The sequence below is a fragment of the Columba livia genome, chromosome 13 (genome assembly GCF_036013475.1).
Source record: "Columba livia isolate bColLiv1 breed racing homer chromosome 13, bColLiv1.pat.W.v2, whole genome shotgun sequence".
In the NCBI taxonomy this organism is placed as follows: Eukaryota; Metazoa; Chordata; class Aves; order Columbiformes; family Columbidae; genus Columba; species Columba livia.
In genome coordinates this window covers 6,073,296-6,096,886 of record NC_088614.1, presented here as the reverse complement: position 1 = coordinate 6,096,886, position 23,591 = coordinate 6,073,296, and the positions used below count along the sequence as shown (strand labels likewise).

General features: G+C 61.8%; 4 protein-coding genes and 1 non-coding gene across 6 annotated transcripts; 4 read left to right on the top strand and 1 right to left on the bottom strand.

The window, feature by feature from the left end:
• On the top strand, positions 1 to 5,659 carry RPL13 (ribosomal protein L13). The gene is made up of 6 exons (XM_065028740.1): positions 1 to 142; positions 446 to 561; positions 1,076 to 1,217; positions 3,382 to 3,555; positions 4,696 to 4,752; positions 5,459 to 5,659. Exons 2-6 carry the CDS (start codon positions 458 to 460, stop codon positions 5,615 to 5,617), a joined length of 636 nt encoding a protein of 211 aa, XP_064884812.1. The 5' UTR covers positions 1 to 142; positions 446 to 457; the 3' UTR covers positions 5,618 to 5,659.
• Positions 833 to 913, top strand: LOC135575378 (small nucleolar RNA MBII-202). The gene has a single exon (XR_010466001.1). It is a non-coding gene; the product is annotated as a small nucleolar RNA MBII-202 (small nucleolar RNA).
• A 1,645-nt stretch (positions 5,660 to 7,304) lies between the features above and the next one.
• Positions 7,305 to 14,578, top strand: CPNE7 (copine 7). 2 transcript variants are annotated; one of them, XM_005504718.3, is made up of 16 exons: positions 7,305 to 7,463; positions 8,253 to 8,682; positions 10,595 to 10,777; positions 10,849 to 10,923; positions 11,393 to 11,467; positions 11,548 to 11,631; positions 11,703 to 11,792; positions 11,909 to 12,007; positions 12,416 to 12,502; positions 12,590 to 12,649; positions 12,774 to 12,907; positions 13,049 to 13,103; positions 13,260 to 13,311; positions 13,406 to 13,539; positions 13,679 to 13,915; positions 14,054 to 14,578. In XM_005504718.3, the coding sequence occupies exons 2-16, from the start codon at positions 8,476 to 8,478 to the stop codon at positions 14,189 to 14,191; spliced, it is 1,710 nt and encodes a 569-aa protein (XP_005504775.2). In that variant the 5' UTR covers positions 7,305 to 7,463; positions 8,253 to 8,475; the 3' UTR covers positions 14,192 to 14,578. The 2 variants fall into 2 exon arrangements, with proteins under 2 accessions (XP_005504775.2, XP_021146558.2); XM_021290883.2 differs by having other exon boundaries at positions 11,390 to 11,467.
• Positions 14,579 to 16,247: 1,669 nt separating this feature from the next.
• LOC102089553 (sulfotransferase 2B1) lies at positions 16,248 to 18,557 on the bottom strand. The gene is made up of 6 exons (XM_005504843.3): positions 18,298 to 18,557; positions 17,468 to 17,676; positions 17,203 to 17,329; positions 17,035 to 17,129; positions 16,787 to 16,967; positions 16,248 to 16,700 (listed from the first exon to the last, which is right to left on the bottom strand). The coding sequence occupies exons 1-6, from the start codon at positions 18,434 to 18,436 to the stop codon at positions 16,585 to 16,587; spliced, it is 867 nt and encodes a 288-aa protein (XP_005504900.2). The 5' UTR covers positions 18,437 to 18,557; the 3' UTR covers positions 16,248 to 16,584.
• Positions 18,558 to 19,186: 629 nt separating this feature from the next.
• On the top strand, positions 19,187 to 23,330 carry DPEP1 (dipeptidase 1). The gene is made up of 11 exons (XM_065028738.1): positions 19,187 to 19,332; positions 19,686 to 19,903; positions 21,110 to 21,242; positions 21,358 to 21,490; positions 21,569 to 21,719; positions 21,808 to 21,877; positions 22,071 to 22,247; positions 22,318 to 22,402; positions 22,485 to 22,560; positions 22,700 to 22,835; positions 23,042 to 23,330. Exons 2-11 carry the CDS (start codon positions 19,785 to 19,787, stop codon positions 23,210 to 23,212), a joined length of 1,251 nt encoding a protein of 416 aa, XP_064884810.1. The 5' UTR covers positions 19,187 to 19,332; positions 19,686 to 19,784; the 3' UTR covers positions 23,213 to 23,330.
• Positions 23,331 to 23,591: the final 261 nt, after the last annotated feature.

Here is a 23,591-nt window from a genome sequence, read left to right as displayed (position 1 = left end):
CTTCCGGGGCCGTCCTTCCCATGGGGCCGTCCTTCCCATTGGGCCTTTCTCGCGGTGCTGCCCATTGGCTGGCGCAGCCGTACTTCCGGCGTGGTCGGAGCTTCTGCTTCCTTTTCCGGTCGGCCATTAGCCTTGGCGGGAGGTGAGTTGGGGCGCTGCCGTGGCCGGGGGCTCCATCCGCCGCCATCCGCCCGCCGGGGACGTGCCGCGACCCGGGTCGGGCCCCGGGGCCGCTCGGAGGCCTGCGCGGGGGCTGCGGGCTGCGTGGATGGCGGGGCCCGGGCACCGAGGGGGCGCTGACGGGGCCCGGCCTGTGCCGGGCTGGGAGCAGTGGGCCCGGGGGCGGTCAGAACCTGGCCTGGCTGTCGCGGGCACCGGGTGTTCAGGCCGTTGGCGAATGCCCCAGTGCCGCGGCGGGTGCCTGTAGCCCTGTCCGTGTCCGCAGGCCGCAGCAGCCATGGCGCCCAGCCGCAATGGCATGATCCTGAAGCCCCATTTCCACAAGGACTGGCAGCGGCGAGTAGCCACATGGTTCAACCAGCCCGCCCGCAAGATCCGCAGGTGAGTGCCCAGGGCCGCTCCTGCTTTACCCCCTGTCCCCGGGGGAGGTTGTGTCTGGCATCGGGGTGCTTGGGGAGCTGAAGCACCATGGCTGTATCTCAAGCCTGCTGAACGCTGCGGCAGGCTCTGGGGTTGCAGCAGGTGCTGATTTGGTGCGGGGGCTCTGCTTAGGGTGCTGGTTTGGGGTGAGGGCTCTGGGGCTCTGCTCAGGGTGCTGGTTTGGGGTGGGGGCTCGGGGACACTGCTCAGGGTATCCCAGCTGCAGTTAAATGATGAGAAATCTCCGGAATCGCTGTACCCCCTTGATGATTCCCTTGAACCCTTGTATCTCTGATGACTGCAGCTGTTGTGTAGGATCACACCTCAGCCTGAGCTGGCAGGCGGATGCTGGGCTTGTTCCTGAAAGATCCCCATGTGACAGATGCTCCCATGCAGGGGAGGTCACCAGCCAGCACCTGAGTGGCATGTGTGGCAGAAGTACTGTGTTCTGATGACTGTCCCCTTGGCTGTTCAGGAGGAAGGCCCGCCAGGCCAAGGCTCGCCGCATCGCACCCCGGCCCGTAGCTGGGCCCATCCGGCCGATCGTGAGGTGTCCAACCATCCGATACCACAAAAAAGTCCGTGCTGGCAGAGGCTTTAGCCTAGAAGAGCTTAAGGTAAGTACAGAGTGCTAATCCCAGCCTGATAAAACTGAGTCTGGGATCTCTTGTCTTGTCCTGTTCTGCGACTCACTAAGGTGCTGGTATATGCTGGTACTGGCTGAGCCAGGGAGACGTTGTCTGGTGTTGCTGGGAGTGTAGGAAAAACAGTTTTGCCTTTTCTGTGTAACGATGGGATGTGATGGAATAGTGTGCATCAGAGGGAAAGGTGTTGTTGAAAAGTAAATATCTGTTTGGTCAGACTGGCGGAGAAACAGAGTTCTATTAAAATCAGATTCTGGAAGAGCCTTAACTGAGTTTCTTCATAGTCTTTTGTGGAAAAAGACTGATAGTTTCTCTATTCAGTTCTTTTGTTTCTTTATCACCCTCTACAATTGCCTGAAAGGAGGGGGGGTGGTGGGAGGGTGGTCGGGCTCTGCTCCTAAGGAACAAGCACCAGGACCAGAGGAAACGGCCTCAAGTTGCACCAGGGGAGGCTGAGGTTGGATCTTGGGAACAATTTCTTTCCTAAAGGGCTGTCAGGCATCAGAACAGGCTGCCCAGGGCAGTGGTGGAGTCACCATCCCTGGAGGGGTTGAACAGATGCAGAGATGAGGTTCTCAGGGATGCGGGTTATGGTTGGACTTCGTGATCTTGAGGGTCTTTTCCAACCGAAATGCTTCTGCGATTCTTAGCAAAACACATTTCTACTAACCTTAAAAGTTTTAGCCAATGTGGACTGAGTAAACCAAGCTCAGTTATTTCTAGCAGCGGGGCTGTTGTGCCAGGAAAGGAAACTGTTCAGCCTCAAAGAGCAGCTGTGGCTGTTCCTGAGCTGGTTTAGGGACACTCAGGGTCTGTGGGAAGTGTTCGGTGTTCCGTGCCCTCGTCACGCTTTGGGAACCCGCTCGGTGACCTCCCCAGGCATGCTGAGCTGGGTCTGAGGCTCTGCAGAAACCTCCACAGCGGGAGGGAACAAACATCCGTGCTTGCTGGCAGCCAGCATTCACAGCCGCCTCTTGCGTGTTGTTCAGTATTAATTAAAACATCTATAACAGTGAAATTAGAGCATTGAAGCAGTAAAATCGTTCTTCTGGATGCCAAATGCTTAATTACTTCTGTTTTTCTTTAATTCTTGATAATGTTGGAGTACAAAATCATATGCAGATGTTTGTCTTTAAACAGAAAATGAGGTTATTTCTTTTTGTACAATAATTGCAAAAAAATGCTTATTTATCGGAGCTTCTGGTATTCTGTGAACCAGAATTATTGGTGTGCTGACTTCGTAAACTTCTATATCCTCTGATCAGAGTTTAAATGTCCCCCTCAGAGTTACTCAGGGATAGCAATTTCCTCTCCTGAAGAAATCCATCTGTGAAAATTATGCACTGTACAGTCTTTGGAACATTTTGAGTGTTAAAACAGACAGCAGCCCTTGCTTTGCGGCAGAGCTGGTTCTCTCTTGCCAGCTCCCAGCCGTGGTGCGATGGTGTCAGGCGCTGCCAGGTTGTCACGGAGGCACCCCAAAGTCAGTTTCAGGCAGACAACAAGTTCCAAAACAGACTTTATTCTGGTCAGAAAAGTGCAGCCAATAAACTGACCAGAACAGAGTTTATACAATTAGCACTCCGACAACATAAAATACAGGTTTGGATGTCAGTTGAGGAGATTATTGGGATGCAGCAAAATAAGAATAATGAGGATCCACAGCGTGCATGCACACACAAGAAACAAACTAGAGCCCTCTGACTCCAGGGTGCTCACAAGAAATAATTACTCGCCTGGGTTGGGCAAGGACTTATTCAAGGATATATCCAGTAAATTACCACTCACCCAAACGAGGAGGTGAGGCGCTCTCAATCCCGAGAAGTCTTCTTAGACAGTGTCCCAGTCTAAGGGAAGGGCTCCAGTTCACAGACCCACTGCTCCGAGAAGACCACTTCAAAGGGGCCCTTGGTGGAAGCCCTGTTTATAGTCTGGTCAGATCTGGCTGTGGGCATTACAACATGGTCCAGAAGCTTCTCAGCTACTTTGGGCACCTCCTCTGCTAACGACCCTGTCAGCTGACTCAGGGTCCCATCGAGGTGCTAAAAGAGCCGTTAGCTGCCCATGGTCGGCTCCAGATCGCAGGGGGAATGTGTAGCTGCCACATGGGTGCTGAAGCTGTGTACTTTCTCCTCAGCTCGCCGGCATTAACAAGAAGTTTGCCCGAACTATTGGCATCTCTGTGGATCCCCGGCGCCGCAACAAGTCCACGGAGTCTCTGCAGGCCAACGTGCAGCGGCTGAAGGAGTACCGCTCCAAGCTCATCCTCTTCCCTAGGAAGCCGGCAATGCCCAAGAAGGGAGACAGCTCGGTAAGTGCTTGGCTGCTAGAAACGTTCCACAGGGTCTGTTTTGGCTGATGTTCTCAGAGGTTTGGTGCCGCAGTGCATGGGCAGGCAGTGCTCCTGCGTGATTTTCGTGACTTAACTCCCCAGGGGGAGCAGGCAGCTCTGGGGGCACAGCCCGGCTCCCGCGCACACACAGGGGGTGGCTGAGCCCAGGGGTGACTTGCGGGAGGTCTCCTGGGTCACAGTCGTGTGTGGGACAGACTTTGGCCTTGGGCCTGCTGTGCTGCTGGATCAGGGTTGGACTCTCGGTGGTCTGTTTAGCGGAGCTTCGATCGCTGCCTAAGCAGCTGAATTTTAGTTTGCGAAGCTGAATTGTCAGAGGGACTGAAACATCCATCTGGAGTGTCTGTTGTTCGTGGAAGGGGTGAGGCAGGCGCAAAGTGAAAGCCACGCCTCAAGCAGTCTCGAGTAGGTTGTTGCTGTTGACATTAAAAAATGCTTTTAATTGAAATCTCACGGAGATCCTGAGTGTCGTTGGCTTTTCCTGGCTCTGCCTGTGGCAGTAGCAAGGTGTGCGGATGGCGAGGCGTGTGCTCAGCTGTGCTCGCTCTCCTGGAGAGTCTGTTTGCTCCGAGCTCTTGTGAAGCTGCCACCTGGGGGCTGCTTTTCAGGACGGGGCAGGGAGGTCTCGAGCTTCTGTTCCAGTGGCTGCAGGTACTCACGTGTGTCATGTTTGTTTACTTGAAATCGGCTATCTAAAATAAAACTGCATCACTTTTGTTTAATGCTGTACTCTTACAAGAAACTGGAATTAGCCCTAGAAGGAATTGCTGAGGAATGCACTGGGTATCAAACTAAAAATGGTGCAGTAGATGTCAACGCGTTTCCAGCTGGCAGAACTCCTGACCGGCCGCTGCTCCTGTGGCCGCATCCGGGCTGATCGATGGGCAGAACGCGGGGTGTCGATGCGGCACGGCCATGCCAAATAATCCTCAGCCACAGGGCTGAAATGCTGAATTCATGTTAAATCTCCAGTCAGAATTCTTACCACTATGTTTAATCTGGGTACCTGCATACAGGGCGTGTTTTTAACCGAGGTACTAGCCTCAGAAGTTCTAAATACTGGGTTTTTTTAAATCTATTTTCTGTTCTCTTGTCTCGCAGGCTGAGGAACTGAAGATGGCGACTCAGCTGACAGGACCAGTTATGCCGATCAAGAACGTAAGTGTGACTAAACCATGTTCTCTGTGTGACGTACTTGAGACTTAAACTTCACAGAGAGGGTTCAGAGAAAACCAGGAACGGGTCAAGCTTGTCCTTTTGCCAAGAGCACCATGATCTGACTGGTTCCTCAGTGTCGCAGAGCAAAGAACTAATTACTTGGAGCTCCACTAAACTTTTTATCAGCTGAGGAAGATCTTACACCACGGGCTGTGTTCCTGGCTCCAAAGGAGAGCTCTGGGGGTTGGAGTTGAGCGTGTTTGTTCACTTGTTCCACTGAGGGAGCTTGTCCCCCTGTGAAATTCGGGTCACCGAGGGTGCTGGTTGGGGTGCACGGGGTGCACTGGCAACACCACAGCCCAGCCACATTATGTGGTTACCGTTTATCCCAAAACCTTCCCTATTTCCAAACGGCGTTGCTGACAGCACACCACAAACCTGGCGGCTTTCATCTTGCGCTTGTTTTTTTCCCTGGTACATTCTGGTTTTGCGCTGATGTGCCAGCAAATGAGGAGCCGGCTGCACCGAGGTGCCTGGTGAGCGGTGATAAGGGCAGGGCCCTGCAGATGGCACAAATGCTCCATCCCTCAGCATCCCCGAGCTGCTGGGAGAAATGTAACGAGATTAATTGTGTTAAGCCTTCAATGCAGCCTTCTCTGGGAGCCTCTGATGTGCAGTCTGACTGTCTGGCGCTCTCTCCCACCAGGTTTTCAAACGCGAGAAGGCTCGGGTTATTTCAGAAGATGAGAAGAAGTTCAAGGCCTTTGTCAGCCTGCGCATGGCCCGGGCCAACGCCCGGCTCTTTGGGATTCGTGCGAAACGTGCCAAAGAAGCGGCAGAGCAGGACGTGGAGAAGAAGAAATGAGCTCTTCTCCCTAGAACTGTCAATAAAAATATGTATAAATGAGTGTGTGCCGTCTTTTTAGGGCAGGTGCTGGTGCAGATCGTGGGCTGCCATGCGTGGAGGGATGTGATCCAGGGGAGCTGCTGCTCGGATGTGGGAAACCTCATTTGCCGTGGTTAAGGGCTCCCAAAATTCCCTGAAAGCGAGTGAAATGAGGTGTCAGCCCGGTGCAGCTCCCTTGGGGGCCTCATGCAGCCTGGGCTCCTGCGCCCCATCCCCCTGTGGGAGGGGCGGCCAGAGCTGCTGGTCCAGGTGGTTTTGTGCTGCCCCCTCCCTGATGAGCTTTGTCTGCTTCCCACCCTGTTCTTCTGTGCCAGTCTTTCAGATGTGATGATTTCCACCCGTTTGCCTGCGGTTCTGTGCGAGGCAGAGCAGGTGGCCGTGCTGCCGAAGGTGGAGTGTTGGTGGGTGTCACCCATGGGTGCTCGGTGTGGTTTGGGTCTCCAGTGGGGAAGTGACCTGCTCTCCCTGGCTGGGGTTCCAGCTCAGGTGTGGGCGTTTGGAGGGGAGTGAGGGGTGTCCCCAGCACCTGCCCTGTGGAGCAGAGTCCCACCCAGTCCCCAAGAGCTGCCCTTGGGGTCACCTGGCTTCAGTTCAGTCCCTGCTGCTGTTTTTTGGACCTTTCTACACAGAAATAACTTGGTGGCCACGGAGAGGAGCCCAACCCTGACCTGACCTGGGGAAATGTGTTGGGGCTCTGGCCCATGCTCACGGCTGCTGGGGGGGCTCTGCCTGCCCCAGGACAGGGGCTGCTGTGGCACTGGGTGCAATGGGTGACTGGGCAGTGCTGGCAGCTCTGTCCCGCTCTGGGGAGCGCTCGGCTGAGCCCCTTCGCTGGCTCATCAGTTCTGGGGCCGTTCTGCAGCCCAGCCCTGCTGCGAATCACCAGTTTTGGGATAATTGCATCGTTTGTATTCATTAGCAGGTGGGTGACAGAAACTTGGGGCTCAGATGCAACGAAGCTCTGGCCCTGGCACAGCTGGATGAACCCGGGGATGCTCAGAGTGTGAAGTGCTGCTGATGTGGGGCTGCCCACTTGTCCCTGCTGCCCAAACCAATGGCCAGACCCTGTGTCCCCCCGTGGATCCTTCCTGCTCCTGCAGCCCCCGACACGGGCAGGAGGGTGGCCTATTTCTGCGGCACAGGCTGGGGATTAGCTCCCAAAGCCCAGGGCATTGCAGTGCCCTCACGCTCATTAGCCCTATCTGCATTTTAATCCCTCCAAAGATGGGCTAATTACATCATCTTTCATAAAGCTGAGCTGACAGCACCGCAGGGCTGGGGTGAGGGCTGTGGATGGGGGTGCCTGGGACTCCCCGTGTGTGGAGTGTGGGACTGGGTGCCCCGGTGTGAGGGGAGGGCACCTGGCAGCTTTGGGGCACCCTGTCCTTGTGCTAGGGTGTTGGCTGAAATCACGGGGGCTTGGGAGCAGGATGGGCCTCGGACCCCCCACAGGGAGCGGCTGGGGAGGGCAAGGGGCTGTGGGGGCTCACAGAAGCAGGGGTTGTATCATGGGGGGCTAGCAGGAACAAGGTCACCTGCCCTGGCACAGCCAGCGAGGCTGGGAACCCTGGGGACCCCGCTGAGCGCCCCTGCCCGCGGGTGGGCTCTGCTCCGGCGCCGGCAGCGAGGCAGTTAACGGAGCTTCTCGTCTCCCTCTTAGGGCTCCGCTCCCGAACTGCAGCTTGAGTCAGTTGTGTGGAGGTGGCAGCGGCAGCAGCTCCGGCTGGCACACCGGTTCCGCGGGCACACCGGCACCCGTGGCACACCGACCCCAGCCCGTGGAGCCCCAGCCACTGGCACCCAGGTGAGGAGGGCAGCCAGGCAGGGTGGGAGCCGGTGTCCCCTCTGCTGGGGTTTGCCAAGGGGTGCTGCCACCCCGGGGAGGGGGATGATGCCTGTCGGAGCTGAGGCACCAGAGCCATGTGCTGGGGAGGGCCCGGGCCCTGCGTGACTTTGCTGGGAAACTTTGGCCGGTGGCTGTGGCAGCTCCTGGCTGGGCTGGGCATGCTGGGCACGCCGGGTGTGGGTGGGCATGGGGGCTGCTCTGCCCCTGCCCAAGCTGGGGGGACAAGCCGTGGGATGTGTCTGGGGCAGGTAGAGCTCCTCAATGACCCGTCACCACAGCATCGCCCATCTGAGTGTCACCAGCCTCTGGGTGGAGAGCGGCCACTGTCCCCAGCATGGGGGACATCCCCCCAGCACCCTGGGGTGCTTCCAGCCCTGCCCAGGGCAGCAGGACGTGACCAGCACTACCAGCATCACCTGGTGGCGCGGACAAGGACCCAGCATCCCCACTGCCCTCGCCAGGGAGCCCTGCGCAGGCCGGGCTGCACTGCCTGCAGGGATGGGATGGGATGGGATGGGAGTCTCTGCTTCCCAGGGTGGGGGGCCCGCTCCTGCACTCAGTGCCCCGTCTCCCCAGACACATCCGGCCCCTGGGCACAACCTGTGGGACCCCAGGCTGTGCTGGGGGCTGGTGGGTGCACAGGGCACCGCATTGCCTGTGGGGCTGGCTGGCACTGGGGGGTACATGGGCAGTGCACGAGGGGTGACCCAGCTCCGGCTCACCCTGCTCTGCTTTGACACCTCGCAGGGCGCCGTGGAGCCATCGGGACTGGAACTGGCTGCCCCCCTCAGAGGGGTCCCCGTGTCCCCTCTGCCCTCCAGAGCATCCACCAGCAGCCGCTGCCGTCAGGGACTCGCATCCGGGCTCCGTCCCCACACCTGGCACCGCGGGGCAACGTGCCCCGAGCATGACAGGCACCTGCCTGGCTCTCTGACGGCATTGCAGGCAGCAGCCGCCCCACTCCCCCCACATGCCCTTCGCCCACGGGGCCACCTGTCCCCCTTCGCGCCCAACCACCATGGGCGAGGCACCCGAGCCATCCCCCCAGGCCCCACTGGCCGTCCTGTCCAAGGTGGAGCTGCGGGTGAGCTGTAAACACCTCCTGGACCGTGACACCCTCAACAAGTCGGACCCCTGTGTCCTGCTGCTGATGCAGTCCCAGGGCCAGTGGATGGAGGTAGGGGGGGCTGGAGGGATGGGGGCGCTGGGTGCAGGGTGCTGGGTGCAGGGTTTGTGTCTCTGAGATGGGGACAGGAGCAGATACAGCCCCAGGGTGGCTGATCACACCCACAGGGCTGGAGATAGGACAGGAGATACTGCACAGGGTGCAGGAGATGGTAAAGAGCAGGGTGCAAGGTGCAGGAGATGGTAGGGAGTACGGTACAAGGTGCAGGAGACAATAGACAGCAGGGTTCAGGGTGCAGAAGGTGAAGAAGATGCTGGAGAGTGGGGTGCAGGGTACAAGGTGCAGGAGATGGTGCAGAACAGGGTGCAAGGTGCAGAGTACAAAGCAAGAGGCTTGCAGGGCAGGTGCCTGGGGACACTCAGCAGCACATGAGGACAGTGCAGGTGCCTTGGTTGGAGCCTGTCGCACAGGCTTCAGCAGTGCTGGGGAACAGGGTGCCCATGGTGTGGGGCTCCGACACGGCTCTGCTGCCCTGGGGGTGGGTCAGGGCTTGCAGGCTGGGACAGCTGACTCAGAGTGGGGTCAGGGTTGGCACCCATCACTGCGCTCTGGGGCCCTGGTGTCCACACGAATCACAGCTGGGGCTGGCACTGGGGGTGGCACAGCTCCTTCCCATCGCTCCCCCTCGGCTGAGCTCTGGGCTGGCGCCGGCAGCTCCGTGCTCACTAATCGCTGCTGCTCAGCCGGCAGATTTAGCGCTAAATCCCTTTGCGTGTAATCGACTCTGCTCGCCAGAGCCAGGGCAGGCGGTGAGGGGCCCCGTGCCAGCTGTGGCTCCATGTCTGTGCTGCACTGAGCCAGTTCTACCTTTTTGTGCCACGCTCTGTGTGCCATGGTGTGCTGTGCCACGCTCTGCGTACCATGCCTTGCCGTAACATGCTGTACTCTGCCATGCTGTGCTGTGCTATGCCACGATGTGCTATGCCAGGGCCAGATCCAAGACAGCTCCTCCTGGGCCACCTTTCTGAGGGGATCCATGAGCTGTCCCCTCCCTGTCCCTGCCAGCACGTGTCCCCCAACTGAGAGGGTGGCTGAACCTGGCTCAGCCGCTGCCTGCAGGGCTGCACCAAAACAGCCCCGGACATGCTGTCGGGGGCTGACACCGAAGGGGGCTGAGGCAAGCGGGACCCTGAGCCCTGTGCCAGGGGCCGTGGGGCTGGCAGTGCCCGCAGGAGGCACAGTGCTGCTGGGTGGCCCTGCCAGCACCACAGCCATGTGGGCTCGGCAGCTGCTGCGGTCCAGGCGAGTGGTGGGCAGGGGCCGGGCTGGCAGGGTGCCCTGGCCAGGATGTCTCCTGTTGAGTCAACACTGGCAGGGACGGGGTGCGGGGGAGGCTCCTGAAAGCTGCTCAGCACCCGCTGCCAGCGCGTCCGGAAATGCTGAGCACCCACCCGCTGGCGAGGGCCACCATGGCCAGCGGTCCCTGCCCTCAGCCAGCCTGGGTGGGAGGACAGAGACTCATCCTGGGCCTCAGCCCTTTGCTCCTGCTGAGCAGAGCTGCAGCAAACCATTCTCCAGAGCATCCCCTCAAAGTGGCTGTGGGGTTTGCCCCAAGCCCCAGAGGAGCAGTGACCCTGGGACATGGGGCCGACAGGGCTGAGCCCTCAGGGCACATGTCCCTGTCTGTGACAGGGCTGCCTTCGAATGCCCTTTGCTTGGGAACCGGCACAGGCAGGTAAATGGTTGGGCGGGGACAGTCCTGGCAGCTGCCTAGCATCCCCCGTCCCTGCATCCCCCATCCCTGCATCCCAGCATCACCCATCCCCCTGTGTTCTTGCATCGCTATGCCTGGCTGTGGGCAAGCTCTGGCACCCCGAGGCCCTGGGCAGCTCCACTGGCCCTGGCTGCAGCCCCAGCCCGGGCTTTGCCCCCACCGCCCCCCAGCAGCACTCCCCCCATGCAGGTGGACCGCAGCGAGGTCATCAAGAGCAACCTCAACCCTGTCTTCGCCAAGATCTTCACGGTGGATTACTACTTCGAGGAGGTGCAGAAGCTGCGGTTTGAGGTATACGACAGCCACGGGCACGCTGGCGTGGGCACGCATGACGACGACTTCCTGGGGGGCATGGAGTGCACTGTGGGGCAGGTGAGCCTGTGCCCCCCACCCTGGGGACACCTGCTGGTGGCAGCTCCTCCCCAACCCCTCGGCTTTTGCAGATCGTGGCACAGAAGCGAGTAACAAAGCCGTTGTTCCTCAAGTATGGCAAGTTTGCGGGCAAGTCCACCATCACAGTGAGTGGCCGAACCTGTGCCAGGAGTGGCACTGGGCTGGGGACACAGGTGGCACCAGGTCGGGACACTGGGGTGGCACTGAGCTGGGGCACACCTGGCTGAGCTGGTGCGGTGGCAGTGCGTGCGGCATGTGGGTGACACCAGCCTGGGGCATATGGGTGGCGCTGGGCTGGGGTGCTGGGATGGCACTGAGCTGGGACATATGGGTGGCACTGAGCTGGGTGAGTGGGGTGGCACTGATCTGGGCGTATGCAGGGTCCCCAGTGATCCTCCTCCTGTCCTCGCTGTCACCTAGCCCTGCAGCCCCCAGGCTCTGTGTGTGGGGTGGTCTCAGGGTCCCCATGTCTGCTGGCCACCCTGGAGGGTCCCCCCCTGTGCTGGGGTCCATGTGTCACCCTGTCCCCTGCTGTGCAGACAGGGAGGGCAGGGGGACAAAGCCGTGCCAGGAACTGAGCGCCTCTCCCAGCAGGTCATCTCGGAGGAGATCTCAGGGAACAATGGGTATGTGGAGCTTGCCTTCCGCGCCAAGAAGCTGGATGACAAGGTGAGGCAGGTCCCATGGGCAGGGGAGCTGGGGGGGCGTGGGCAGGGTGGGCGATGCTCTGTCTGTCCTACATCCTCCAGGACCTCTTCAGCAAGTCAGACCCCTTCCTGGAGATCTACCGCATCGATGACGACCGCAGCGAGCAGCTGGTGTACCGCACCGAGGTGAGCCTGGCAGGACCCGGCCTGCGGACCTGCCGGTGCCACCTGGCCCCGCTCAGCCCCTTGTCCTGCAGGTGGTGAAGAACAACCTGAGCCCCATCTGGGAGCCCTTCAAGGTGTCCCTCAACTCGCTCTGCAGCTGCGAGGAGAAGAGGAGGCTGAGGGTGAGGAAGGGCAATGGACGACCCTTATTCCTGACCAATGGGATCCCCTATCCCTGACCCTTGGGGACCCCAAGCCACCAGGGACGGTGGCGGGGCTGACCTGTGTCCCACCACAGTGCGTGGTGTGGGACTACGACTCGCGGGGCAAACACGACTTCATCGGGGAGTTCTTCACCACCTTTGAGGAGATGCAGAAGGCAATGGGGGAGAGCAAGGTGGGCATGGGGATGTGGGGACAGCCTTTGGGGTCACCCCACTGTGCTGCCAGCAGAGCCCATTCCAGGAGGTACCTCCCTGCTCCTCCTCTGGTTTTGGGGCCATTTTGCCCCTTTGGGGAAGAGATGGTGTGTCTGGGCTCCTCTGGGGAAATTAGTCCCAGTTGAGGGGCTGGAAATAGGGCAAGGGGGCTGCAGAGATGTGGGGCTGAAGGATTATGAGGCTGCGGGGTTGTGGGGCTGAGGGGTCCTGGGGCCATAGGGCTGGAGCATTATGGGGCTGTGGGGCTGCAGGGACAGAGTTATGGGGCTGTGGGGTTGGGGGGCTGCAAGGTCATGGTGGGGGGTGCTGGCACGTGGGGCTGTGTCCCCAGGGTGGGGGGACAGCGCGGGTGCCACGTGCCACAGGTGCAGTGGGACTGCATGAACCCCAAGTACAAACTCAAGAAGCGCAACTACAAGAACTCGGGGGTCGTGGTGCTGCTGGACCTGAAGGTGAGCGCTGCCATGCCAAGCCGTGCCGAGCCTGGCTGCCATGGGGCAGCGTGGGGCAGGATGGGTTGACGTGGTTCCCTCTGGAAGATCCACAGGGTTTACTCCTTCCTGGACTACATCATGGGCGGCTGCCAGATCCACTTCACGGTGAGCTGTGTCTCCTGCCCCAAAGCACCAGGGGCTCTGGCACTGGGCCACTTGACCCCTGTGGGGACACACCGGTGGCCCCGCACGCCCTGAGGAACCCTCACGGCCACCTACCTCTTGCCAGGTGGCCATTGACTTCACAGCCTCCAACGGGGACCCGCGGAACAGCTGCTCCCTGCACTACATCAACCCCTACCAGCCCAACGAGTACCTCAAGGCACTGGTTGCGGTGGGCGAGATCTGCCAGGATTACGACAGGTCGGTTGGTCCGGTGGGTCCCCAGGGCCAGGACACCCCGGTGATGGCCACTCTGGGTCCAGGATGCTCGGTGATGGCCACGCCAGTGACAACCCCGTGCATGCTGGCTCTGCCGGGGCTTCTCACACCCTTTTCTTGCAGCGACAAGAAATTCTCAGCTCTGGGCTTTGGTGCGAGGATCCCCCCCAAGTATGAGGTAAGGGGGTGGTTGGGGTATCGGGGGCTCTGTGGGACCCCAGAAACGTGCTCATCCCTCTGGGCACCCTTGGCCATGGCTCCAGTGGGGCTCGGCAGACGCTGGGGGTCGTGGTGGGGGGTGGCACCAGCCCCCCCCTCCCTTCTTGCCCTCCAGGTCTCCCACGATTTCGCCATCAACTTCAACCCCGACAATGATGAGTGTGAGGGTGAGTCCAGCTTCAGGGGACCAGTTCTGTGGCCCCCCCACGCCAGACCTTGGTGCTGCCAGGACAGCCCCCCACCCCTCACAACCCCCTACAGGCATCCAGGGCGTCGTGGAGTCCTACCAGAGCTGCCTGCCCAAAATCCAGCTCTACGGCCCCACCAACGTGGCCCCCATCATCTCCAAGGTGGCTCGTGTGGCAGCCGATGAGGAGCGGACGAAGGAGGCGTCGGTAGGTATCCGCTGCCCTCAACTGAGACCCAGGACACTCGTGCCACCTGTGGCTGCTCCCACGTTGGAGGTGAGCCCAGACCCCGCCATGGGGCTGGCGGTGCGGCCGGGCAGCCCCCAGAGCATCCCTCCCCCTCCAGCAATACTTCATCCTGCTGATCCTGACGGACGGGGTGGTGACGGACATGGCGGACACACGGGAGGCCATCGTCCGCGCCTCCTACCTGCCCATGTCCATCATCATCGTGGGCGTAGGCAATGCCGACTTCACCGACATGCAGATCCTGGATGGGGACGACGGCGTCCTGCGCTCCCCCAAGGGCGAGCCCGTCCTGCGCGACATCGTCCAGTTTGTCCCCTTCCGGGAGTTCAAGAACGTGAGTGAGACATCAGTGGTTCTCCTGTCCCCATGGCAAGACTGAGCACTGTGGCACAAGCTGGTGCCTGCACATGGGGGTAGGTGGGTGCCGCATGCCCTGACTCACCTGTCCCCCACCGTGTCCCCTGTCCCACAGGCATCACCGACAGCCCTGGCCAAGTGCGTGCTGGCAGAGGTGCCCAAGCAGGTGGTGGAGTACTACAGCTACAAGGCCTTCCCCCCCCGCTGCCCCCAGCCCGACACCCCCGACTCCAACCTCAGCTCACCCCAGTGAGAGACCCCCCACTCCCTCCAGTGTGACACAGGGACAGGGGGTCCCTGCTTGGTCCCAGTCCTGCTGCAAACCCCTCCTCGCTGGGCAGGGTGGCACCGGGAGCCGGCACTGTGTCCCCACTGGCACTTGCCTGGTGATGCAGGGACAATCCCGGTGCCCCAGTGCAGGAGAACCCCATTGTGCTGCCCAGGGGGAGCAGGGGTCCCAGTGGACACTGCCTGGTCCCACTGGTCCGTGCCCCATGGCCTGTCCCCATTCCATCCCTGCTGTCCCTGTGGTCCCCTCGGTTCCTGCTTGTTTGTCACTGTGACATTGTTTGGAGGCTGCATGACGAACCCCCACCGCATACGGGGCCCCCCCAATAAAGAAACCAGCCCTGTGCCCATGCCCTGTGCTCTCTGGGTGCTGACACCAAACCTCCCTGCTGGGAGTGGGCGGAGGGACAGACAGAGGGACCAGCAGCCCCTGTGGTGCTGCCTGTCCCTCCTCGTGCCCCCAACTGTGCCACCGCGCTGCCCAGCCCTGGCCAGCGACAAGAGCCGAACATGGCCCAGCCCTGGCTGGCTGTACGGGCAGGGTGCTGCTGCCAGCTGCTCTGCCTGCCCCTCCAATTTGGGGGATTCGTGCCTGGCAGCATGCAGGGCAGCGCTGATGTGCTGCAGCTGTGCTATTTTGGAGCAGCCGCTGCTTTCAAGTTGTGCAGGAGCAGCCGGACACCCGCTGTGCCGCTGCCCTGAAATCCAGGCCACGGCAGCAGGAGGGAAGTAGTGCCGGCACCGTCCCCCTGCCCAGCGCTCTGCCGCGTGCCGTCTGATGTGTGCCACGTGCCATGTTCCGTGTGCCACGTGCCATGTGCTGTGCTATGTGCTGCGTGTCGCATACCATGCACTGTGTGCCCTGTGATATGTCTCAAGTGCCATGTGCTGTGCGCTATGAGCCATGTACTGTGTGCCACATGCCGTGTGCTATGTGCTGTGCCTTGTGCTGTTTACCCTGTGCCATGCACCACATGCCACATGCTGTGTGCCATGTGCTGTATGTTGCATGCCATGCACTGTGCCATGTACCACATACCATGTTCCGTGTGCTGCCTGATGCATGCTCCATGATATGGGCTCCGTGTTGCGCCATGTGCCCTGTACTGTGTTTCGTGTGCCATGTGCATTGCCACGTACCATGTGCTGTGTGCCATGTGTCACACATGTTGCTATGTGCCACGTGCTCTGTGCTGCATGTCATGTGCCATGTTCTGGATCATGGGCTGTCCCCGACATGTGCTGTATGCCACACTGTGCCATTTGTCATGTGTCCTTCACCCTGTGCCATGCACTGTGTGTCACTGTCTCAGTGCTGGCTGTTACAGTACCAGGCAGATGCTCCTGGGGAGGTGACATCCACTGAAGTGGGGTGTGACCCAGGGCCACCACAGGGACTGACACTGTGTCCCTGGGCAGTCATCATGGGGCAGGAGCCACCCAAGATCTCCAGCGTGCTGCTGTCACAGGGTGCCAGCCTGTCCCTGTCCAGACAGCTGTGCCACGGGCAGCTGCTCACCCGTCACCGCATGGCCATGCCCAGCGGCCGTGCCCCTTGGCGCTGCTGGCACTCCCACCCGCGCCGCCCTGATCCCCCACGTATTTATAGCGCCTGATTCATCGCCTGTACAGCAGGATAATAGACGTTGCCATAGAAACCCGGCGCCTGACGAGCCTGCGGCACCGCTGGCCCTGGGTATGGGCAGGGCTGCCCTGGCACCCCCATTTGGGACAGGGGACCCTCCGGGGCTGGGGGCGCCTGATGTCACCAGGCTGCACCCACCGGCCGTGCCGCTGGGCTTGGGAGCACGGGCAGGGTGGGCTCCGTGCCATGGGCTCCACGGCAAATCCTGACACTTGTGCAGCTGTGCCATGACCTGTCACCGGGCCTGGCAGCCTGGTCATTGTCCCCCAGCACAGATAATGTCCCTGGGGATGGGTCCCCACCCCTGATAACGCCGGGTGCTTCCCGCCGCCAGCACCGCTTCCCGCCCCGCATCCGTGGGAATGTGCTGCCTGGCTGGAAACGGCAATAAATATTTATTTCTGCGGAATGGGTTGGGCGGAAAGAGGGGTCATGGCCATGCAAAGGCCACTGGGATGGTCACAATGTGTAGTCGGAAAAGTCCCCTGTCCCAGGGAGTGTCATGCAGCCCGTCCCCCATGCATCAGATCCCCAGCTTCACTGCAGCCCTGGCCCCTGAGGCACTGCACAGGGGTGTATAAGTTATGGAGGTGCTGGGGGGCTCCCCATGCAGTGTGTCCCCCCCACAGTGTGACACAGCAAGTGGCGGGGGGGCAGTCATGTTGTGCAGCAGCAGAATGGAGTGTCACCGGCTCCCCTGGCGCCCCGGCCCCTCAGGCTATGGGCCAGGGCATGGGCAGCTCCACATCCCCCATCTGCTCCTGGTAGATGCGGTTGAAGCAGGCATTCTGCTGGGGGGTGAAGTGCCTGTGCCAGTCCCCCACCTCACCTGCGGGACAAGGGGACAGGGGACAGTGAGGCTACATCTGCAGCCAGTGCCCCCCGTGTCCCCCCCGTGTCCCCTCACCCCCTCACCTTTCCGCATGAAGCGTCCCTGGCTGTGGTCCATGATCTCGGGGGGGATGAGGGTGTAGTTGGCCATGGCGTTGTCACGCATGCTGGCAAAGCTGCAGTGCTGCTCCAGTGCTCCCAGTGTCTCCGGCGCCAGCGCGCAGCCCAGGAAGGCACTGAGTCGCTGTGCCGTGCCATGCAGGTCCTGCGCCGGGGTCACCGTCAGCCCCGGGCAGCCGGTGGGGACAGGGATGGGACATGCAGGAGCTCACCTGGTGCAGCTCCTCGTAGGTGACATATAAGATGTCCAGGAGGTGCCGCTGACCCAGCCAGCCCTTGATGTGGTCAAACCAGGAGCCGTAGTGCACTGGGGGAAGATGAGAATGATGGGGGGACCCTGTGGCCAAGTCCTGGGACCCTGGGGACCTGCTGGTCCTTACCTGTGCCCTCCAGGAACTGCGTGAGGAAGGTGTCGAAGGAGCCGGGGTCAGGCAGGAATTTTGCCAGGCGGTGGAAGTGGTAGAAGGAGACGGCGACATCCTTGGGGTTCCTAGCCACGTAAATCACCTGGAGAGGGACAGCATCAGCCCCACAGCCGGGGGGATTCCACTCAGAAAGCCCCCGGCAATCACACCGGCTGCGGGAATCTCTGTGGCCAGGGGATTCCCCCATGGGGACCCCCCAGCCTGTCCCAGCCCCCCTCACCTTGGTCTTGCTCCTCTGCAGCGCAGGGGCCAGGACATGGGCAGGCAGGTGGGTGGTGATGAGCCGGGGGGCGGCTGTGTCCCGCAGCGCATCCCTGAAGTAGATCTGCTCCAGCCAGGGCGCCCGCTCCCAGTTGGGGATGGTCTTGGCGGGGAGGACATCACCGCGGCTGAACAGCAGCGTCAGGATCTCCTGCATCCAGGTGGTGCCTGGGGAGGCAGCCATCAGGCACCGCACGGCACAGCATGGCACAGCAGGGCAGAACATGGCACAGCACAGAATGGCACAGCACCTGTGGCACAGCGTGCCATGGCACAGCAGGGCACAGCACGGTGTGGCACAGCATGGCATGGCACAGCATGGCATGCCATCATAGGGCACAGCCAGGCATGGCACAGCGTGGCATGGAATAACTCAGCATGGCACAAAATGGCAGGGGGCTGGCAGTGCCATGTGGGACCCCCAGAGCCCTCACCAGCCACACCAGTCTGGGGCTGGGGACATGGCAGGGCTGGGTAGGGGCAGGAGTTTCGGGGGGCTGCCAGACAATGGCTGTGGGTCCTCTGTGCTGTGCCTGGAGAGACCGGTGGGCACTAGGCTGTGGGGGCCGGGGTGTCCTGCCCAGGGAGGGGCTGTCCCCAATCCCAGCCACCTCCTGGCCATGCAAGCAGCTCCGGGTCCTGCTGGCAAGCTGGGGGCTGTGCGGCACAGCCTGCCCACGCCCCCCCGCCAGCCTGTGGGTCCTCATCCCTGCCCACTGACCCCTCACACCCCTGGGACCCTCCCTGCCCCCATCCCTCCGGGACCCTTCTCACCCCCTGGTCCCTCACCCGATTTGGGGTAGGTGGCGATGAGCACGTCGCTGGGGCGGAAGGGGAAGGTGGTGGCAAAGCCGAGGGACTCCTGGGTGTGGAGGTGGCCGGGAAGGGAGATGCCGGCAAAGGTCTCGGTCACCTCCAGCCGCTCCATGGTCCAGCCGCTGCGGGGCCGTGCTGGCAACCGGCCTTAAATAGCTGCAAAAGAGGAAACGTCGCGGGGGGCCGGGCCCCCCCCGGCACATTCCTGCTGGGGAATCAGGGATCCGGCCACGGCCACACTGGGGCCAGCGGCGGGAGAGCGATGCCGGGGGGGCCAGGGGCTGCGGGACGGCCCTGAACTGGGGGCACCCATAGGGTGGGATGGGGGTCCTGCACGGCCAGACCCACCGCTGCAGCCGGGACAGCCAGGGCGCTGGGGCACCCTGCTCACCTGGGCATGCAATGGGTGCTAGGGAGCCATACCAGCCATGCCAGCCCGTGGTGATCCCGGGGGTGCCAACCCCACACTGTGCCCCACAGCTGGGCTCCCCACGGCTGGCACCGTGCCAGAGGAAGGGATCCCCATCCTGGTGCACCCGGGATGGGGAGCAGGGATGGCCATTGCCACGTGGCTCTGCACCGCTCCCAGCAGCCCCCAGCACCTCCTGCCACACACAGCACCGCAGCCACTGCTGGCACCGCACCAAAAACAGCCGGGGTGCCCCTGCCTCGGGAACTGGGTTGCAGGACCAATGGCTGCCTCAGTTTCCCCCTGCACAGCGCTACAGTGGGACCATGGGGCAGGGGACCCCAGCACACATTGGACACTGTTGACAGCCCCAGGCCATGGCTGTGCCACCCCAGCTGCTGTCCCCCGTCTCCTCTGCGGCGGGACAGCCCTGCCACACAACCACGGGGTACGGCGGCACTCAGCCGCGCCCAACGCCATGGTGGGGGGCGGCTCTGGGGTGGCCGGAGCCTGTCCCAGTGCCGTCGCCGGCACGCAAGCTGGAAAACATCTTCCAGAGCCATAGCAGACAGCAGCTGCCAGAGCGTGGCGGGGACAGGGTGAGCCGGGGACAGGGGTGCTGGCAGCGGGGCTGCTGGTGGGTACTGGTGCTCAGCCAGGGGTGCCAGCATCAGGCTGGGGGTGCCAGGGGGTGCCAGTGCTGGGGAGACCAAGGCAGGGGTGAGACTGGCTCTTTTCCCAGCAAAAAAAATCTGGGCTGCATTAGAGGGGCAGGGAGCACGAGCGCAGCTCCGCAGAGAGTCCCGGCACAGCCCTGCACCCGGGGCCAGGCTGGGGGTGGCTGTCACCGCTGTGCCATCTCGGTGTCCCCGCACTGGGCGCTGCCGGGGCCGGGCACAGGGCACTCAGGGAGGGGTTACGGCTGTGGATCCTGGTTATTTATTTACGGCAGGAGGGGGACAGCCGGTGAAGCGGGGCAGTCGTCCGGGTGTGTGCGCTCAGCAGTGGCCGGTCACCCCAGCTCATCCCCAGTGGCACGGAGCGGGCGAAGATGCCAGGAGGGAACATGCTGGCGCTGGCGCTGGCCCTGCGGCTGCTCCTGCCTTGCACCGGGCAGCATCATCAGGAGGAGGCTGAGCGCATCATGGCGATCACGCCGGTCATCGACGGGTGAGCAAAGGTCGCCCGCTGCCGCGGTGTGCTTGCATCTTGGTGCCCTGAGGAAAACCCAGCCAGAAACCCCCCTCAGGGACAGCTCTCCTGGGGGATCCCCGTGCCGGGCAGCCCATGTCGGGCAGCTGAGGGGATCCCCGGCGGGGCAGCCCCAGGGGAGCGGGCAGGGTGCCGGGAAGCAGCGACAGGCTGCCCTGGGGGAAGTCCCTGCCAGGGCCAAGCAGGTTTTCCGGGGTTGTGTCCTTAGGGATGCCCCCGGTTTCATACTGGTGCCCCTGTTCCCGACAGCACTGGGTGGCTCTTGTCCCCCTCAGGGTCCCCGTGGCCCTGCAGGCACCAGCCTGGTGCCAAGCCAGAGGATGTGGGGGGATGGTGACGCTGGAGGGGAGAAGCAGGAGCCAGCCCATGCGTGCAGCCCCCAGCACTTCCCCAGTGATACTGTGGGGTGCGGGACACCGCGCGATGGTGACATTCCTGCGGTGGTAATGGTGACATCCCCGCAGTGGTGCTGGTGACATCCCCGTGGTGGTGACAGTGACGTCCCTGGTGGAGGGATGCTGGGCTGGCTCTGAGGGCTGCGTGGGGATGGGGGTGCAGGGGTACATGTGGGGGGATTCCCAACCTCCCCTGGCTCCCTGGTGTTTGGGAAAGGGGGTCCCACAAGGGGCACAGGTGGGTGGGCAGAAGGACCGGGTGGTGAATGGATTCATTTATTGATTGATTTATGATGGATGGACAGACAGATGGATGAACGGGTGGACACATAGACAGACAGATAGATAGTCAGATGTTTGGATGGATGGGTGGGTGCACAGAAGGATGGATGATGGATGGACAGAGGTGGATAGATAGATGAATGAACAGACAGATGGATGGATAGATGGCTGGATGGATGGAAGGAAAGAAGGAAGTATCACAGAATCACAGATTGTCAGGGATTGGAAGGGACCTCAAAAGCTCATCCAGTCCAATCCCCCCGCTAGAGCAGGAACACCCAGATGAGGTTACACAGGAAGGTGTCCAGGTGGGTTTGAATGTCTCCAGGATGAGTGGATGGAAGATAGATGGTTGGATGCAAGGCTGGCCAGATAAGTGGGGACAAATGAACAGCCAGACAGGGCAATGGGCAGCCAGGAGGCTGGGTGGACAGATGGGCAGGCAGGCAGACAGACAGCCCCTCACTCCCTCTCTCTCCCTGCCCAGGCACAACGACCTGCCCTGGCAGCTCCTCAAGAGGTTCAACAACCAGCTGAAGCTGCCAGAGGCCAACCTGACACTGCTGGAGGGCACCCACACCAACATCCCCAAGCTGCGCAGCGGGCACGTGGGTGGGCAGGTGGGACAGCAGGGGATACACACCGGGTGGGCATCAGGGAGGCCAGGGGCACTGGGCGGGTGGCAGCGGGCACAGGGCCAAGCTCCTGGTGCTGACGGGGTGCCACCGTGGGTAGTTCTGGTCGGCGTACGTGCCCTGCGACACACAGAACAAGGATGCGGTGAAGCGCACGCTGGAGCAGATCGATGTGGTGCACCGCATGTGCGAGCTCTATCCTGAGACCTTCGCCTGTGTCGTGGACAGCGATGGTGAGCAGGGCTGGGATGTGGTTGCCCTGGGGATATGGGTGCCCCGGTGCGCCCCTGCTGATGCCCCTCTCCCCACAGGCATCCAGCAGGCTTTCCAGAACAACAAGGTGGCCAGTCTCATCGGGGTGGAGGGCGGACACTCCATTGACAGCAGCCTGGGTGTCCTGCGCACCTTCTACCACCTGGGCGTCCGCTACATGACCCTCACCCACAGCTGCAACACCCCCTGGTAGCAGCCCTTGGGGACAAGGTGACAGGGACAGCCAAGCAGGGACACATGGACAGGGGTCCGTCCTGACGCTGTACCCCCTCCACAGGGCTGACAACTGGCTGGTGGACACTGGGGATGACCCACTTGTGCACCACGGCCTCTCGCCCTTTGGCAAGGTGAGTGGGGACAGGGTCGGTGGTGGCACCTGGGAGCAATGACCGGGGTGAGGAGATGTGGTACTGGCACCCACCACCCCACGCCGGGTGGTTAAGCAGAACAGAGGGTGCCCTGGGTGCACAATGTCCCCCCAGCGTGAGGCCACCATGGCCCCTTGCGCACCCTTCTCCATCCCCATCCCCGTCCCCACAGATGGTGCTGGAGGAGATGAACCGCCTGGGCATGATCGTGGACCTGGCCCATGTCTCAGTGGACACCATGAAGGTGGTGCTGAACATCTCCAAAGCCCCCGTCATCTTCAGCCACTCGTCCGCCTACAGCCTCTGCCAACACCGCCGCAACGTGCCCGACGACGTGCTGAGGATGGTGGTGAGTGCCGGGGCCAGGCGCGCGCAGAGAGCTCTGGGGGCCGTGTGGCTCAGGGCTGCCTCTCCCCCAGGCCTCCACAGGCAGCCTGGTGATGGTCAACTTCTACAACGCGTACGTGACGTGCGGGGACACGGCCACACTGTACGATGTCGCAGGTGAGGCAGGTGCCCGAGTGGGCAATGGGGGTGGCAGCATGTCCCCCCTGCCCTGCTCACTCCGTCCCCTCTGTGCCCGCAGACCACATGGACTACGTGAAGAATGTGGCCGGTGCCCAGTCCGTTGGCTTTGGTGGGGACTACGATGGGGTCCCAGGGTAAAGCGGGTGACGCGAGCGGGATGGGCTGCACTGGTGGGATGGGGCAGCGTGTCCCTGGCTGTGTGGTCTTGCGGGGAGGTACGTGGGAGGTTCCTGCCCCCATCACAGCACAGCTGTGAGCAGCGGGCTGCCACAGGGTCCCCACCGGCCTGGAGGACGTCTCCAAGTACCCGGCACTGGTGGCTGAGCTGCTGGCGAGGAACTGGACAGAAGCCGAGGTGAGAGGAGCCCTGGCCGAAAACCTGATCCGTGTCTTCAGGAAGGTGGAGGAGGTGAGCGGGACATGGGGACACATGGGCCATAGGAACACGTGGGGCACGGGGACACATGGGGACATATGGGGCTTGGGGAGCACCAGGCATGGGGACACATGGGACAGAAGAGACCCGTAGGACCTCGGGACATATGGGGGCATGGGGTGGCACAGGGACACATGGGGCAGGTGGATGAACAGGGCACGGGGACTGTCCCCATGCAGGTGAAGGTGGCCCTGCAGGGCACGGCTCCCCTAGAGACACCCATCGCCACCGAGGAGCTGGAGGGGACGTGCAGGACTTTCTATGGCTACAGCAGCACCAGTGGTGCCAGCACAGGGCAGCTCGCCCCGGCAACCCTGGCACTAGTACTGCTCCGCTCCCTGTTCCCATAGCACCCAGCCCCAGCACCATGCCCAGCGCAACGGTGGCAGCTGGCCCGGTGCCTGCCAGGATGGGCCTGATGGTGCTGCCTCTTCGCACCGTGAGTGAAATAAAGCTGTGTTTCCAGCACCACCTGCAGCCGTGTCTGCACTGGGACCCCACAGGGACAACCAGCCCCATGGCCGGCTCTTGGCTGGAGGTGATGAGCCACCTCAGCACATCACTGGCCACCTCAACATGTCACTGGCCTTGCCAGCCACTCCAGCTCCACGTCCACGGTGGGACAGATGCACAGGGGCCCGGTGGGCACCCAGCCCAGCACACCAGGAAACTGTCACCGCACAGGGAGTGACACATCGCTGTAACACATGGCTGGGGTGGCTGTAGGGC